Source organism: Sorex fumeus, unplaced genomic scaffold, assembly GCF_029834395.1.
Source record: "Sorex fumeus unplaced genomic scaffold, SorFum_2.1 ptg000078l, whole genome shotgun sequence".
Lineage (NCBI taxonomy): Eukaryota > Metazoa > Chordata > Mammalia > Eulipotyphla > Soricidae > Sorex > Sorex fumeus.
Genome location: NW_026606135.1, coordinates 1,914,783 through 1,930,587, shown reverse-complemented (window position 1 = coordinate 1,930,587; position 15,805 = coordinate 1,914,783). Strand labels below are relative to the sequence as shown.

Below are 15,805 nucleotides of genomic sequence, written 5' to 3'. Positions count from 1 at the left end.
ATGACTTTAGCCAGTTATGTCATATAGAGATTCTTTTTCTCCCAGGCAGATCCCTTCATTTATCTGTGGCAAGTGAATCTGTACTCTTTCTATTAGTTGTTGCTGAGGAGACTAGCTTGAGAAACATGCTTAATTAAGAGTTCTTCCAGTGTAGCTAAGCATCCTTTGCTAGCTTGGATGAATGTCCTTTCTATCATGATTGTCTGTCTTGGATTTATTGCCAGTGTTGGCTTGTAGCCTGATGACAGACAGTCCTGTTCTCCTTTATTTCTCCCCATGTATCACTTCCCCTAGTGCACCTGACAAAGGGCTGAGTGCACCAGCAAGATGATGACTTTTTTGCAAGAATATAGTTAGGTCTCCCTTGCTCACACCTCCAAATCGTATTTTGTAGAAATATTAACTCTAAAAGGTGATGGTACTGCCTACTGTGTGCTGATAATATTAGCGAGTGTGGAAACTTCCTGGGAAGAAGAAAAAATGCATCTGAAATGAGAAATAATCCTCTGCTCATAAACATGGGCCATAGAAGGGAAGAAGGACCACAGGGATGAGGCATAAGGCTGATCCAGTGAAGATAGAGGTAGTGTTTGAGGGAGAGGAGAATAAGCTCTATTGGAGCAGAAATGGATATGAAGCCATAAACATTCTGGCTGCAGGCTTGTCATCTGGAGATGATGCTCCCTGAGCCTCTGACCAGGGGCACAGTCATGAATAAATACCAGGAGGAGAGAGGAAATCTCCATTTCAAATGTGGAGATGAAACAGTAGTGCTAAGCTCCTTGGCAGTTATGCATTCATTCCATACTCATAGAAACTGCAGCAATTTAGAACAGTTCAGTATTTAGGCTCAACTGTGTAATTTATCCTGATGTTTCCCATTCATCAAAGCCTTGTGTTTGTTTGTATTACCATGAGAAAAATAAAAAATGTGGGAAAAAATTATGCCCCTCCTTTCATTACAGGCAAATTACGATTGAGTTACAACCCTTGGGGCCTTTTAAGCAAAGGAACATCTTGCTTCAATTAGATATAAATAATGAACAATAATTAGAAAGATTTCTTCATCGAATTTATTTTATGTTTCCTTTCATCTGTAATGTAGTGGAATGGCTCCTGAGCTCTGTTTCTGGGTCATGTAACAGGAATATCATAGAGCACGTTTCCAAAGAGGAGGGAGCCTGCAGTGTTGATACCTCTGTATACATACCCCAGAAGCTGTGTCAGTCCTGGATCTAGCACTGCAGATGCAAATATGGGACAGCTTTGTCTCCACATCCAATCCATTGTAGTCTGCCAGAGGATCCAGCCTTATCATAAAAGCACAGAATGATTACTACTAAGCACTAAGTTTGCTTCAGGCACTGATGTAGGAATTCGATACACATGGCGTTACTTAATCTTCATTGTAGTCCTTTTCTCTAGGCTGTACTTCTAGGCTTATTTTTTTTTTTTACATTTTTGGGGAAATTGGTCCACACCTAGTGGTGCTCAGAGTTTACACCTACCTTAAATCTCAGGGATTATTCTTGGGGTGCTCAAGGAATATTTTCAGTGTCAGGGATCAAACTGGGGTTAATTCTTTGCAAGGCAAGGCACCTTTCCTCCTGCACAGTTTTCCTCTGACCCCTTCTAGCTTTATTTTTGAAGGATTTGGAGATCAAGGCATAGAGAGTGTGTGATGCCCAGATCTACATGTTTGTGATGCCTGTGAAGCTGGGAAATAAGAGAAGTAGTTGTACTTCAAAGTCTCTGGTTGCTTTTGCTCAGGTTGGTGCTTCTCTGAAATCAGAATGAGGGCAAGCTGCCATAGAAACTATGTATGGTATGGAAATGCAGTAGAGGGTGGTAAAGGCCAGCAATGGTTGCCCCGGGATCTTCAGAGACTTGCAGATATGTACAAAGTAGATAAATGATCTGGAATTCTAAGCAAAGGGCACATTCTGGAGCTGTATATAGGAATATATGGGATCTCAACATTGGCCCTGGAGCTATGTGGGGTCTAGAGCAATAATTGAAGATGAAAGCAGAGATGGAGATTGTATAGGGAAGATTCAAAAGATTGAATCGCCTCATGGAAAACTTCATTTGGTGAGAGGAGAGAGAATTTAGAAATGAAGTAAGGAATAATCAGATTGGAGAGATCCTGGCTCATTGCTGAGTTTTTGTTGGTTGGTCTTGCAGTTCATTTCTATGTGTGACATTCTCTGTACATGGAACCAGGTCCCGCTTATCTCAGGAAAAGGAAGAAATTTATGACAGTTGGTGCTTCCTGGTCTGACTATTCCCTGCACTTCAGTGAAGACAATTTCCCCTTCTTTGCCCGTAGGTCAGAAGTCTGTTGTTGGGCTGCCATGAGCTTTCTGATGCCTTTCCTCTCTCTACTTACACTGAGCTATTTTCTTCTTTTAACCTTAGTCTCTCAGATATGCTTTGTGCTATCTTGACCACATTTTTTACAATTTTCTATTATTAAAAATTTAGCAACTCTATGTAAAACTTCAAATTTCATGTTAACATATTGAGAGAGATGTAAAAAAAAGCCATTGGGCAAAACTCCAAGAGGATGCAAGGCTTGGAGGGGTGATGCCTCTCAGTTAGGACAATCTCTGCCCCCACTCTCCCTTAATGGCAGATCCTTGTCAATCTTGCTGGCATGTTTTACTCTTCTGTGTTCTGCAGGTATTTTAGTTGGAGATTTTCAAGATGCTATGCAGCCTCTTCTGTTGCCCTGGTTCTTTCACCTTCTGGTTGTCTGTCTGTTTCTACAACTAGACTGGATGCTCCTTTAGAGTAGTACTCATGCTTTTTTCAATATTTTGTCCCTTAAATTCAGTCTAAGATCTGGCTTTAGGTTCACAGTGGCCATATTGCATAATCTATACAGCAAAAATATAACAGTGATAGAATGAGGCCTTAACAATTTTATACTCAGGACCAAGGGACTCTTGCTGCTGGGGGTTGGATGTGAAGATGGTGGCCGTGGAACACAGACTGTCTTGGACACTAAGAGAGCCTTACTGTCCACTGATATGCCTAAATAGGGCAGCTTGCAACCATGCTTCACTGCCTTTCTGCATTTCAGGACATTTCAGGATCTTTCTAAACAAGTGGAGATGTCTTACGGCACTGTGCGGGATTCTGCTGTGTATGAGTACTTCCGTGCCAAGGGCACCAACCCACTGGAACAAGACAGCACCTTTTCAGAGCTCTGGCGAACCATAAGCAAGAATGGAGGAGCTGATAACTGTGTGTCCAGTCCTTCAGAAGGCATCAGGAAGGTAGGTGGAAGCTGGTATTTGGTTGTGCACTTACTGTGACAGGGGTCCTGGGAACATTCATGCCTGAAGTAGACAACATCCTCCCAGAAACATCTCTTTTGAATGCCCTGACAACCTTTAGGATAATCCATCTTCAGCCCATTTGGAAGGTATTTATCAAAGGTATGTGAAAAGTAAGGGATGCAAACACACAATTGTTGTAATTAGATGCAACAGCAGATTCTTGGAAGCAGCAGCAGTAGGAAATCATACAGTATCTGCACTTTTAGTGTCCTGGTTTGAAAGGGTCAGGAAGAAAAGCATATTAAGCCCAAGATGTGAACTTCTTTATTCAGGGTATCATAGGATGGTGGCCCAGAGGGACCTGCCCACCCACAGTGAGAATAATCAACAAACACTGAAGCAAAGAATCTAGGTGAGAGGAGAGAGAAGCAGAGGGATAAGGTTCAGGGTGGGAGAGTGTGTGTCAACCAGTGGGAGGTGAAAAGCCACAGATAGGAGGAGGAGGCTCTAGGAAAAAGGTTAGCCAGTGATCTGGGTGTGTCTAGGAACCCATGCTGTGGTCAGGAGGTGTGCTTTCAAGAGAACACTGTAGAGACTTTATGGGGTGTGTTTGAGATGGGTGGGGAGGAGGAACTAACGGAGGGCATAGGGGGGAAGAGGCTAGGACTAGAGATGAAGGGAGAGGAGTCATTACTTCAGCAGGGAGTTAGAATTTGCTAATTTACTTCCATTAACTTCCCACAGTGACCTAAATTAAGCATCCAGTTATACAAATAAGCTCATAAATATGGGGCCCATTTTTAGTCAGGTACTGGTGTCTGGGATTCATGAATGAAGAATTTGGTATTTATCTACCGTGTGTTGAGGATCCCTTGAACCATGATGGTGAAGAAAAATAAGGATGGTGGCATTCAGATCTTGGTGGTGATGGTGTCCTCTCCAGTGACCTTCACATGCATTGCTGGGCTGCTGTCCATGAGAGCAGTAGTGAATGATGAAAGAAAAACATGCACCTGTGGCAGGCACGGCTTCCTTTCTGAGCAAACCAGCACCATCTGCATTTCTACCTTATTGTTTCTTTTTTCCCCTACAACTAGTTCTGTGGAACCTTTATACAAACATGCATACACGCACACACACACAAACACACATACATGCCCCTGGATTTCACATCCTTAGCTACTTTGTGATTGGGTAGCTATAGTAAAGAGGGTACTGGATATAAGTATGAGGAAATCTTGAGAACTCCAGGTCTTATTATCTTCAGGATGGCAAAGGTAATCAGAAACTAGCCAGCATTCCCCCAGGTCCCCACTCAATGCCTCTTTTGCAAACCACAGCACCCCAAAGGAGAGAGAGAACAAAAGGGAATGCCCTGCCACAGAGGCAGGGTGGGATGGGGGCGATGGGGGATAGGAGAGATACTGGGACCCGTGGTGGTGGAAAATGGGCACTGGTGGAGGGATGGGTATTTGATCATTGTATAATTGAAATCCAAGCACAAAAATTTGTCAGTCTACAACTGTACCTCACGGTGTTTCACTAATAATAATAATTAAAAAAAGAATAGCCAAGGAAAGAAAGAAAAACCTGAGACTCACTTCAAATACAGTGGAGCATCATGGGGAAGAAGGTTTCTTTGCAGATCCCTGTTGTGGTAATTTACCACAATAAAGCCAATCAGATTGGCACCTGTGACCTCTGAACAGCAGGGTCTGTTGCAAATGGTAAGAGAGATGGTCGCAACTGGCATGTCCAGATTGCAAGCTAGCCTTTACAGTCCCAAATAATGGGATAAACAGGTTATTTATTGAACACAATTTCTGTCCTCCAACCCTGGCTCCAGACACATGAGCCATAACAGGTACTTTAAGAACCTTTCGCAGGTACATAAAGATAGTAGTGCTCATAGTGTAATACAAAATCAGTAAGAACCTTTAAAATATAGTATTAAAGTCATGGTCATTTCTTATTCTATTCTTGCCTCCTCACAGGTTTTCTGACCTCATTACAAACTAAACTAAAGTTTTACTCATGGGCACAATTCGGACCTTACGGTTTTTGTTATGGGGACAATTTCTTACACTCTCTGTGGACTAGAAACCCAGTAGGCATGGATTTTTCATAGGTGTTAGCTCAAAATGACTTTTCTTCATTGTTTATCTGAATCAATGGGAATGTCTCTGCTCCTGCACAATTCTTATTCCACCACTCACCAGCTCCGCAAGATATTTCTATGTAGAAATCTCTCGGAGTTGAGAGGGCCTGAGAAATTTACCATGTTGGCTTTTGCTTATTTAAGTTGTTTATCAGAATGTGTGATATTAGATTTGGAATGTTTACTTTTAACAAAGTGATCCTTAGCAGTATCACAGCAGTAGGGCATTTGCCTTGCTTGCAGCCAGCCCAGCCGATCTGGGTTCGATTCCTCCACCCCTCTTGGAGAGCACAGCAAGCTACCAAGAGTATCTCTCCCGCACAGCAAAGCCTGGCAAGCTACCCGTGACATTTTGGATATTCCAAACACAATCACAATAAGTCTCATGACGGAGACATTACTGGGCCTGCTTGAGCAAATCGATGAACAATGGGAGGACAGTGCTACAGTGCTATCCTTAACAAAAATACTGGAATGCGACAGCAATGTCCTATTCTCATGCTCTCAAGACTTACTCACACCTCTAAATTATTATTGTACTACAAGAACAGGGCTCTGACCTGAGGTTGCCGAGTCTTCTCTATCCCTAACAGTGATTATACACAGTTAACAATAACTTCATTGGAAAATAATGAATATAAATTTGATTTGAGGCGTTTTATCAATATGAGAACATGGGCAAGTGGCCTTCAGGTTTCCTTTTTCTGCTTTCTTATCTCTCATAGAGAGCCATAACTCACGTCCACATAGGATTCTTCTAAAGATTCATTGTAATGGTGCTATAAAAAAGGCATTTTTTTAAAGAAAAGATAACTACTTTGACTACATATAACTTTCATTAATTAAAACATAATTTGATGAAAATACAAAGGAAGGTCATACACTGGGGAGGGAATATTAACAGTGACTATGGCCAATTAGGATTAGTACCAGTATTAATTGATTATTAATTGATAATGATATCAATATGAATAATTTTTACAAATCAGTAAGGAAAGCTCAAATTTAATTAAGAAATGGGCAAAAAAAAATTTGCAGTCTTTTTCTAGAAGAGGCAATGCATATGGCCAGTAATCATATGAAGAGATGTTCAGTGTCATTAGTGATTCAGGAAATGCATATCCAGATCATAAAGATATATTATTTTGCACCAATTAGACTGACACAAAATGAGAGGTGGTGGAGACGATGGTACTAACAGGTGGTTAATTGCCGATGGGAGTGTACTCAGTACAGCCTCTTTGGAAACAAGTTTGTCATTTTCTTATAAAACAGGATATCGACATATTCTATACCTAGCAATTCCACTTCTATGTGTGTACTCAAAATAAACTTCCACAGCACTCTAGAGATTAGAAAGGCCATGATAGCATTTCTTATAGAGCTAAAAGTTTGGAAATAATCCAAGTGAGCATTAACAAGCTAAAAATTATACAACCTGCAATGAAATGAATGCACTATAGACTCATGGAGTAGAATAGAGTAATCTTAGTGGAATAATATTTATTAAAAAATCAAAAGGGAATTTTATATGAGTTAACATAAAATAATATACAAAAATACTCTCTCTCTCCATAATATGGTACCAGAGTGATAGTGCAAAGGGTAGGACATTTGCTTACATGTTGCTGACCCAGGTTCAATACCCAGCATCCCATATGGTCCCTGATACTGCCAGAAGTAATTCCTGAGTGCAGAGCCAGAAGAAACCCCTGAGTATTGTTGGGTATGATCCAGAAATCCTATACATATATGTATATGTATATGTGTGAATATGTATACATGTATTTTATGTTTATATATGTATTATGTATATATTATGTATATACATGTATTTTATGTATATATATTATGTGTACACATGCACACACACATGCCCAAGTAATGATAAAATCCAAGATTCACAGTAGTGATTACTACCAGTGGGAGAGGCAGAGCAACAGAGAAAATTGCAATGTATTGTTGAATTTAAGTTGGGCCAGTAATAGTTTTAGTTTTATAGCATTTACATTTACTTTTTTTTACTATTTACATTTTTTAAAAAATTCTCACTATAGTAAGTGAATAATTGGTTGGTAAAGCAGAAGGACATTTCTGGACAAGAGTATGGGTATCCTGAAACAAGAGTTGTAATTGATTATTTTATGTGAACCTACTTTCTCTTCACATAAGCTAATGGAGGCAAGTCAGACAGGCTGTGACTCATACAAATGCTACCCCTTTCCCTCTTGCAGGACCCCATACATCTTCCAGCTCTTGCTCCTGGTCTACCTTAAAAGAGCAGGCACCACCATTAAAACCATCTAGAGGTTGATAAATGTGGAAAGAGGTTATCAGGGAAGTATCTCATTATTATCCTACTTACCCCTAGTCTGCTGCTGGGCATATTAGAATCATTCACCCTCCAGTCATACTGACAATCTTACTCATGAATAAAACAATGCAAAATATAATAAGTAGTGAAAGGTGCAAACTGAAAATTTCTTATAAGTGCCTATAGCTTCATGGTAAGAATTTAATCTTTGGGGCTGGAGCGATAGCACAGTGGGTAGGGCGTTCGCCTTACAAGCAGCCAACATGGCCAACCCGAGTTCGATTCCTCTGCCCCTCTCGGAGAGCCCGGCAAGCTACCGAGAGTATTCGATATGCCAAACACAGTAACAACAAAGTCTCCAATGGAGACGTTACTGGGCCCGCTCGAGCAAATCGATGATCAACGGGAGGGCCTTTACCTTTACCTTTACCTTTACCTTTTCACTTTATAAAATATGTTCCTTTTAGGATACCTTTCCTTTATAATCACAGCCTCAAACAGACTTTGGGGTCAGTTATCCACCTGTTGCATTCTGATCTCTAAGGAAAAAAGACTGACTACTAGTACTAGAAAAATATGAAAGGCTTTCATAATGATTTTTATTAAAATAAATTTATAGTATTGTCAGAAAATGGAGTACATTGCATTGTTTTTTGTTTTTCACTAGAAGGAAAGCTCTCGGAGTAACTCTCAGATATTTTTTCTTCATGTACCTATTTGCATAGAAACTGTACCTAAATGTCCGAAATTTCTCTTCCCTTTTTCTATGGAGTCTGCCATCACCCTCAGGGCTGCTTCAGAAGCTTTGTGAATCCTAGGCCCAGTGCAGACAAGACTGGAGTTAACTGTGCCCAGAGTGAAGGTCATGTTCTTAATCCTAAAATCAGAGGGGAAATCCAACAATGGTAAATGTGAACCCCATCTGACAGCTCCAGAGGACTTGATTCTCTATATAGCAAATAGAGCCTGATTATGGATAGTGTAGGCAGCATGCCAACTAGGTGAGGAGGGGACGCCCTGAGGAGATGTCAGATGAAACTCTTTTAAAATTTAAAATTTTATTATGGTTTAAGTTGCATAGTTTGAATACTATTAACATCGATGATTTAATGTGCAGTTAACCTCACTGCACCACCACCAAGGGGCCCAAACAATTACCACTGTCTTTTATGGCACTGTAGTCTACTTCTTTGATCTTCACTCCTATCCTTCTCTGTTTGAAATCTCAGTTTTTTCAAACAAGGATCAAGGGTTTTCCATCATTTAATAATATCTGTATTCTTATTTTGCTTCATCTGTATACTAAATGATGAGTGAGATAATACTTATAATCGAGAGAGGAATATCTGCCCTTTACCCTTTGATACATTCTGTTTAACATGGCGCTCTCCAGTTCTATCCAAATTGTAGAAAATTGTAAGATTTCATCTTTTCTCAAACCTGTGTAATAGTTTATTGTGTATATTACCACAACTTATGCATTTATTTATGTTGGATTTTGGGTTGTTTTCATTATCTATTGTTCTAAGTGCTTCAATGAACATATTATGTGGCTATATATTTTTGAGTTAATGTTTGTGTGTTCTTGGACTAGATGCCAAGACATGGGATCACTAAGTCATGTGGATGCTGTATTCTTTTTTAAGATTTGAGATTCCATACTATGTCCATAGAGGCTGAACTAGATGACATTCCTACCAACAAAGAATGAGGGTTCCTTTTTTTCTCTACTATCCCACCAAAACTGATTTTTTCCCACTTTTTCTGATATGTCTTTGTATAGATTGATAAATGCATTCTATATAGATATTGATATATATTTGCCAGTCTCACTGGCCTGAAACAATATTTTTGTCATTTTGATTTTCTTTATTATGTCATGGTAAACTTCTTGAACATGGAAGGAATGAACCTACTTATCATTTTCAGTTACTCAGAGTTGCTGAGTTACTCAAAGTAACTACCATTTCCGGATAGTTTACTGTAGAAATGTAATTACTAATAAATCAAGGGGTTTAATTTTAAGGATAACCTCTGAGAGCTGCTTTTATTTTTGTCGTTTAATGACTTGAGAGAGCTTTTAATAACTTGAGACTGATTGAGATGGGAAATACTTTCTTAAGTGTGGAAGAGCACACTGGACAGTGCTCAGGGCTTACTCCTGGCTCTGTTCTTGGTGATCACCCCCAGTGGGGCTTGGAAGGCTATATGTAGTGCCGAGGATCAAAATCAGATGACTGCAAGCATTACTGCTCCCACCCACAGATGGGACATTCGTAACAGGAGGTGATCAGTGTTGCACCCACTATTATGACCCACTCCTTTATGCCAGTGTCCAATGCAGAACTAGAGAGGACAGCCCTCTCTAGGCCAGGGGTCAGAGACCAAGACAGAGTTTGGAAGGGAGGGACACTGATTTATTTATTCGAAGACTAGAACCTTTCACAGCAGACTCGCCTGGAATCCACTAAGTCTCTGTAATTCTAGGATTTTCAATCAGTTAATCATCTTTGCTAGCTAATTAAGCAGAAAAATATAGAATGCAGACAAAGTTGGTGCCATCATTTTGGGTGTTAACTTCCATAAATCACTAATAGGAGGAACAAGAAGTAGTTTTTTGTTCCTTCTAGACTTTTTTGACAGCCATCTCTAAAGGAAGAGACCCTGGGGGTCTTCAGAGAGAGGAAAGGTTGCCTTCTTTGCACTCAGCCACAATCTCCTGTCAGCCGTGAGGAAAAGTTACCCCAGGAGTTGGCTAACTACAGCTCAAGGGGCAAATCTGGTGCATTGCCTGTTTTTTGTTTTGATGGAATTTTGGTTTTGTTTTGTTTGGTGGCCGACATTGCTGAAGGGTTACTTCTGGCTTTTCACTCAGGACCCAGTTCTGGCAGGCTCAGGGGACCATATGGGACAAAAGAGATAGAACTTGGGTCAGCCATATGCAAAGAAAGCACCCTACCCACTGTAGTATCTCTCTAACCCAAAATCTGTGTTCTACAAAATGATATTTTTTCTACTTTTTTCCTGTTTTTTTGTATCACCCACCCGGTACAATTTCTGGATGAGCTGGGAAGACCATACAGGTGACAGGGATCACAACCAGGTCGACTGCATGCAAGGCAAGAGGCCTGCCTGCTGTGCTGTCTCTCTAGCTCCCATTGCCTCTACTCGTAAAGAACATTTTATTGGAACACAGCCACACTCATTCAGTAACATACCATTTAGGGTTGATTTCCTCTGACTTTGACAATGTCGGTAGCTGCAACGAAGACACAGATCCTCCAATATAAGATATTTATTGCTTGGCCCTTTATAGAACATTTTAGGATCCCTTGTCTACTGCAGTCAACACCCCAGGATTACTGCCACCAGATCTATATCATTAAATAGCACATTGGCAATTCTAGGAACTTCTTTGCCCTGCACCATGGATAGTACATAGACATGTTCAGTAATACATTGTCTAGCTCAGTATCATCTAGAAGATTTTAGTGTATCTAGATGCCGGAGTACATCTAATTAAGTAGCTTACCCTCTGATAGCACATAGAGCCATCCAGTAATGCATCATATAGCATTAGGCATTATAATATATATAATGTACATATCTAACATGCAAATATATCTAATAGGGTGTCATCTGGCTTTTTATCTACTAGTTTTTGATTATACACTAGATTTCTTGTCTCTGGTAGTGCAAAGACTTCTGAACTCTTCCTGCACACAGATTTGTTCCTGTCTTGGGCAAACCTTCCATTCAAACCTATTAAGCAGCATTTATATACCAGGCACAGTTCCAGATGGTCTATATACATTATTTCTTTCATCTAAACAGAACCACTTGATTATTTTTTCCCATTTTGTAGATATTGGACCTGAGCCTCTTAGAGAGTAAATAAAATGCTCAAAGTTATATAAATGTCAGCAAGCATGTTATAGCCCTCCAGCATTGCTTCTTCCCATAGTAGCACCAAATTTCTATACCCTAGAAGTATAGAGAAGTGCATTTCCTTCTTGCAATCTTTACTTGAACCTTCATTCTCTTTCTTATTTTCACCTAATAGGCAGATATATGCCTGACTTTCATTTAAAAAAGTTTTACTTCTTCCATATGTTATAATAAAGCTTATTTAATCCTATCTTGATTTCCAAACTATTAAAATATTAATTAAATACGTTTTTACATGATGAATTGAGCTGGCTAGTGGTTCAAATTAATATGATCATAATTTTGTCACTTGAAACAGGTCCTTAATTTTTTTCTTTAGCTTGATCAACTCTACCAAGTACCATCCAGCATAACCGAATCTCTGGGCAATGCCATGACTGACCAATTTATTAAGCCTTTCCATAAATCAGTCATAATATTTAATAACAACATCAAGTAGAATACAGTGTTAAGTAGTTTAAACGTCAATCTTCACAGCTCATTGAACTCTTTGAATAAATAGACAAGTAGCATTTTTCAGATCCTATCACTGGAGATAGTATTTGTCACAAGTAGCTTTTGAATTCAGCAGTTGTAATAGAAGGCAGTTTTCTTCACTTACTGAATACTGCTGAGGTCACAGAGTGTGAATGCAAATGCAGGAAGAAATCTGACCCACAAATCTGATTTATTTCCACACTTACCTAATGCTTGTCTGGTGCCAGATTGTGTGTGGGTATCACACATCAACACCTGCCTTTGTTCCTTCCCCCTGCTCTCTACACTCTGATCTTGTAGCACACACTTCCTTCCAAGTGTCAAGGACCAGATGCTATAGTAGACAGTCTGTCCACAGAAGAACTGAAGTCTTACCTGGGAGCATCAAAAACCTCAGTACCATGGCATCCTCCATCCGAAAGGAGGGTCTAGAAAATACCCTCGTTTTAGAGAAGTGACCGTGTTTAGGGGAAAGATGCTTATAGGCAATGGCACTCTATTTTTTTTTTTTTTTTTACTTTTTGGGCCACACCTAGCGATGCTCAGGTGTTACTCCTGGCTCATGCACTCAGGAATTTCTCCTGGCGGTGCTCAGGGAACCATATGGGGTGCTGGGAATTGAACCTATGTCGGCCATGTTGGCTGCGTGCAAGGCAAACACCCTACCTACTGTGCTATCGCTCCAGCCACGCAATGGCACTCTATTCTTTGAAAATGCTAAATGAATTCTTAGTGCAGAACTGGTTTGAACGTAATGGATCTATAATATGGAAAAAAGCAACACAGTTCATTGTAGCATCACTGAAATCTTGTAGGTATCTCCAAAATACATGTTTTGTCCTTTCTGTTTTCCAAGTCAATGCGAATCAGGATTTGGTATTTCCTAACCGCTGACATTGTGTAATGATTCACTGTATATCTTTTATACTTATTCAAAAGGCACTGAGTGTATTTATTTTTTCCCAAGTTGAATAGTTTCATTTCTTTATTCATTTATTCATGTTTATGCATCTATTTTAGAGTATAGTTTTAATAGTTTCTGCCTAGGAATATGAAGATATAGGTTATTAGTTCTTCTTTCAACCTAATTTAATCCGTAAATTTCGTCAAGTGAGTTCCTCTCTCTGAGATTTTTGTGAGTCTGAGAATAGCCTGCTCAGATGTATGTGCTTACCAATGCGTACTGTGAAAAGTATCCAGTATGTAGTATAAACTAAGGTTAACACTCACTACATGTCAGCCAACTGTTCTAGCAACTCCTTTGTGTTAGGAAAAAACGATAATAAAAATAAAAATACAAATAGCAGTAATTTTTATGTATGGCATATTAGCAAATGATAAAATAAAGATTTACTATATTTCATAAGATTAGAAAATTACACCAGCTATATAATCACTAGCACCCAAAGTAAGATAGAGTATTTCCATCACCTTGAAAATTATCTTATATTACTTTATAGTTACTTTTCCTTTTTTCTAGAGTAACCAATTACTAATTTCTAGTTCCACTGATAAATTTATCTCCTCTTATAAGTAATACAAGTGGAATGATATAAAATAGGTATATTTGCTTGGATTATTTTATCCAAAAAATGTGAGAACAGAAAGTTGTGGATTTCAGTATGTTTCCTTTCTTGTTTTCTTTGAGAGATATTGCATTGTATAAATAAATGTCAATATGTTTGCCCATTTTCCAGTTTACATGCACTTCAGTTGTTACCACTTTAAGGCTGTGATGAACAAAACAATATGTTCATTCTTAGGCAAATCTTAAGTAGCTACATTTATTAAATACAAGTTTAGAATCCCTGGCCATTGAATAGATATGTTACATTTAGAAGAAACTGCTTGATTGTCTTTAATGGGATTATGCTATTTTAGAATCCTACTAATAATATTCTCCCAAGATGCTTGTAAATTTCTAGAGCTGGACATCATTCTAATCAAGATTTAGTGTTGTCAGTCATTTTTATTATAGAGAATTTAGTGGCTGTACATAGATAACTCATCATTTTCCATTGCATTCTTTGGTAATGATATTGAATACTTTCACATGCTTATTGAGATGAAACTACATTCTTTAAAAAAATATGTGGAGGCCAGATATACAGTAAGAGGGTTAGCCACTTGTCTTGCATGTGGCCAACCCAGTTTGATCCCCAGCACTGCATATGGTTCCCTGAATACCACTGGGTATGGCCCAAGAACTCCTCCCCTGAAAAAAATTGTGCACAAATAATTTGTTAATTTTTTCTGGCACTTTCTTTTTAATATAGGTGAATTTCAAAAATATACATGGAATATTTTAGCGCTTGATATAAATTAAGAGTAAAAATATTATTTCAAGTTTTAAATTATTCTTTCATTTTCTTAATGGTATCTTTTGAGAACTAAAAATTTTAAATTTAAAAAATATTCTTAGTTATAGTAAATACTTACTGTTTCCTAAGAAAAGTAGGGGGGGTTTTGTTTGTTTGTTTTTTTGCTTTTGGGGTCACACCCAACTGTGCACAGGGGTTATTCCTGGCTCTGCATTCAAGAGTTACTCCTGGAAATGCTGGGAATCAAACCCAGGTTGGCCGCGTGCAAGGCAAACAGCCTACCTACTGTGCTATCGCTCCAGCCCCAGAAAAGTAAGTTTATATATGGAATAAAGACATGTTCAGGGTTCTTTTCACCGCATACACTTGTACAATTGACCTAGATTTATTTATTATCTATCTATGTACTTTATTCTGCTCCCACCAGTGCTTGGAGCTTACTCCTGGCTCTTTGCTCAGGGGTCATTCCTGGTGGTTTTCAGGGGATATGTGATGTTAGAGAGCACATTGGGCCTGAGCTGCACACCAGACAAGAGCCTTAACCTTTGGGCTATCTCTCTTACTCAAACACCATTTTTAAAAAAATAACTGGTTCATTTACTTCATAAATAGACTTGATGATTTGAGTGAAAATGAATGGACACTAGATTGTTCTATTTATGGATTATCTGTTCTTCTGTTTCATTGACATATATATATATATATATATATATATATATAATATTCTTTTGCTTGGGGGCCACAACAGGCAGTGCTCAGGTCTTACTCCTGACTTTGAACTTAGGGGTCACTCCTAGTAGTGCTCAGGGATAAAACCTTGCAAATTTCTTACAAGCCAAGTGCCTTACCCTTTGTACTGTCTCTGTCATCTGTTCTTATGCAGTACAAAAAAAAGTCTCAAACTATAGCTTTATAATAATTCCTTAAATGAGTAGTTATATCCTCCTCTGACTTTGTTCCTCTTTGAGTGATTGCTAAGGCAAATCTAGGTTCTTTGCATTTTAATTGAAATTTTAGAATTATCTTATTAATTTGGGCTGGAGCGATGACACAGCGGGTAGGGCATTTGCCTTGCATGCGGCCAATGTGGGTTCGTTTTCTCCACCCCTATCAGAGAGTCTGGCAAGCTATCCAGAGTATCTCACCTGTGCACGGCAAAGCTTGGCAGGTTCTCTGTGACGTATTCGATGCCAAAAACAGTAACAACAAATCTCACAATTTGTTGTGAGACATTACTGGTGCCCACTCAAGCAAATCAATGAACAACGGGAGGATAGTGCTACAGTGCTACAGTTCTTATTAA

At 39.0% G+C, this 15,805-nt stretch overlaps 1 protein-coding gene across 2 annotated transcripts in view; it reads left to right on the top strand.

The window, feature by feature from the left end:
• GRID1 (glutamate ionotropic receptor delta type subunit 1) overlaps window positions 1–15,805 on the top strand; it is a 754,440-nt gene that overhangs the window by 700,799 nt on the left and 37,836 nt on the right. For both annotated transcript variants that reach the window (XM_056130373.1, XM_056130374.1), the window contains exon 13: window positions 3,086–3,281. In XM_056130373.1, the coding sequence (XP_055986348.1) occupies window positions 3,086–3,281 (196 nt within the window). The remainder of the gene's footprint in view (window positions 1–3,085; window positions 3,282–15,805) is intronic.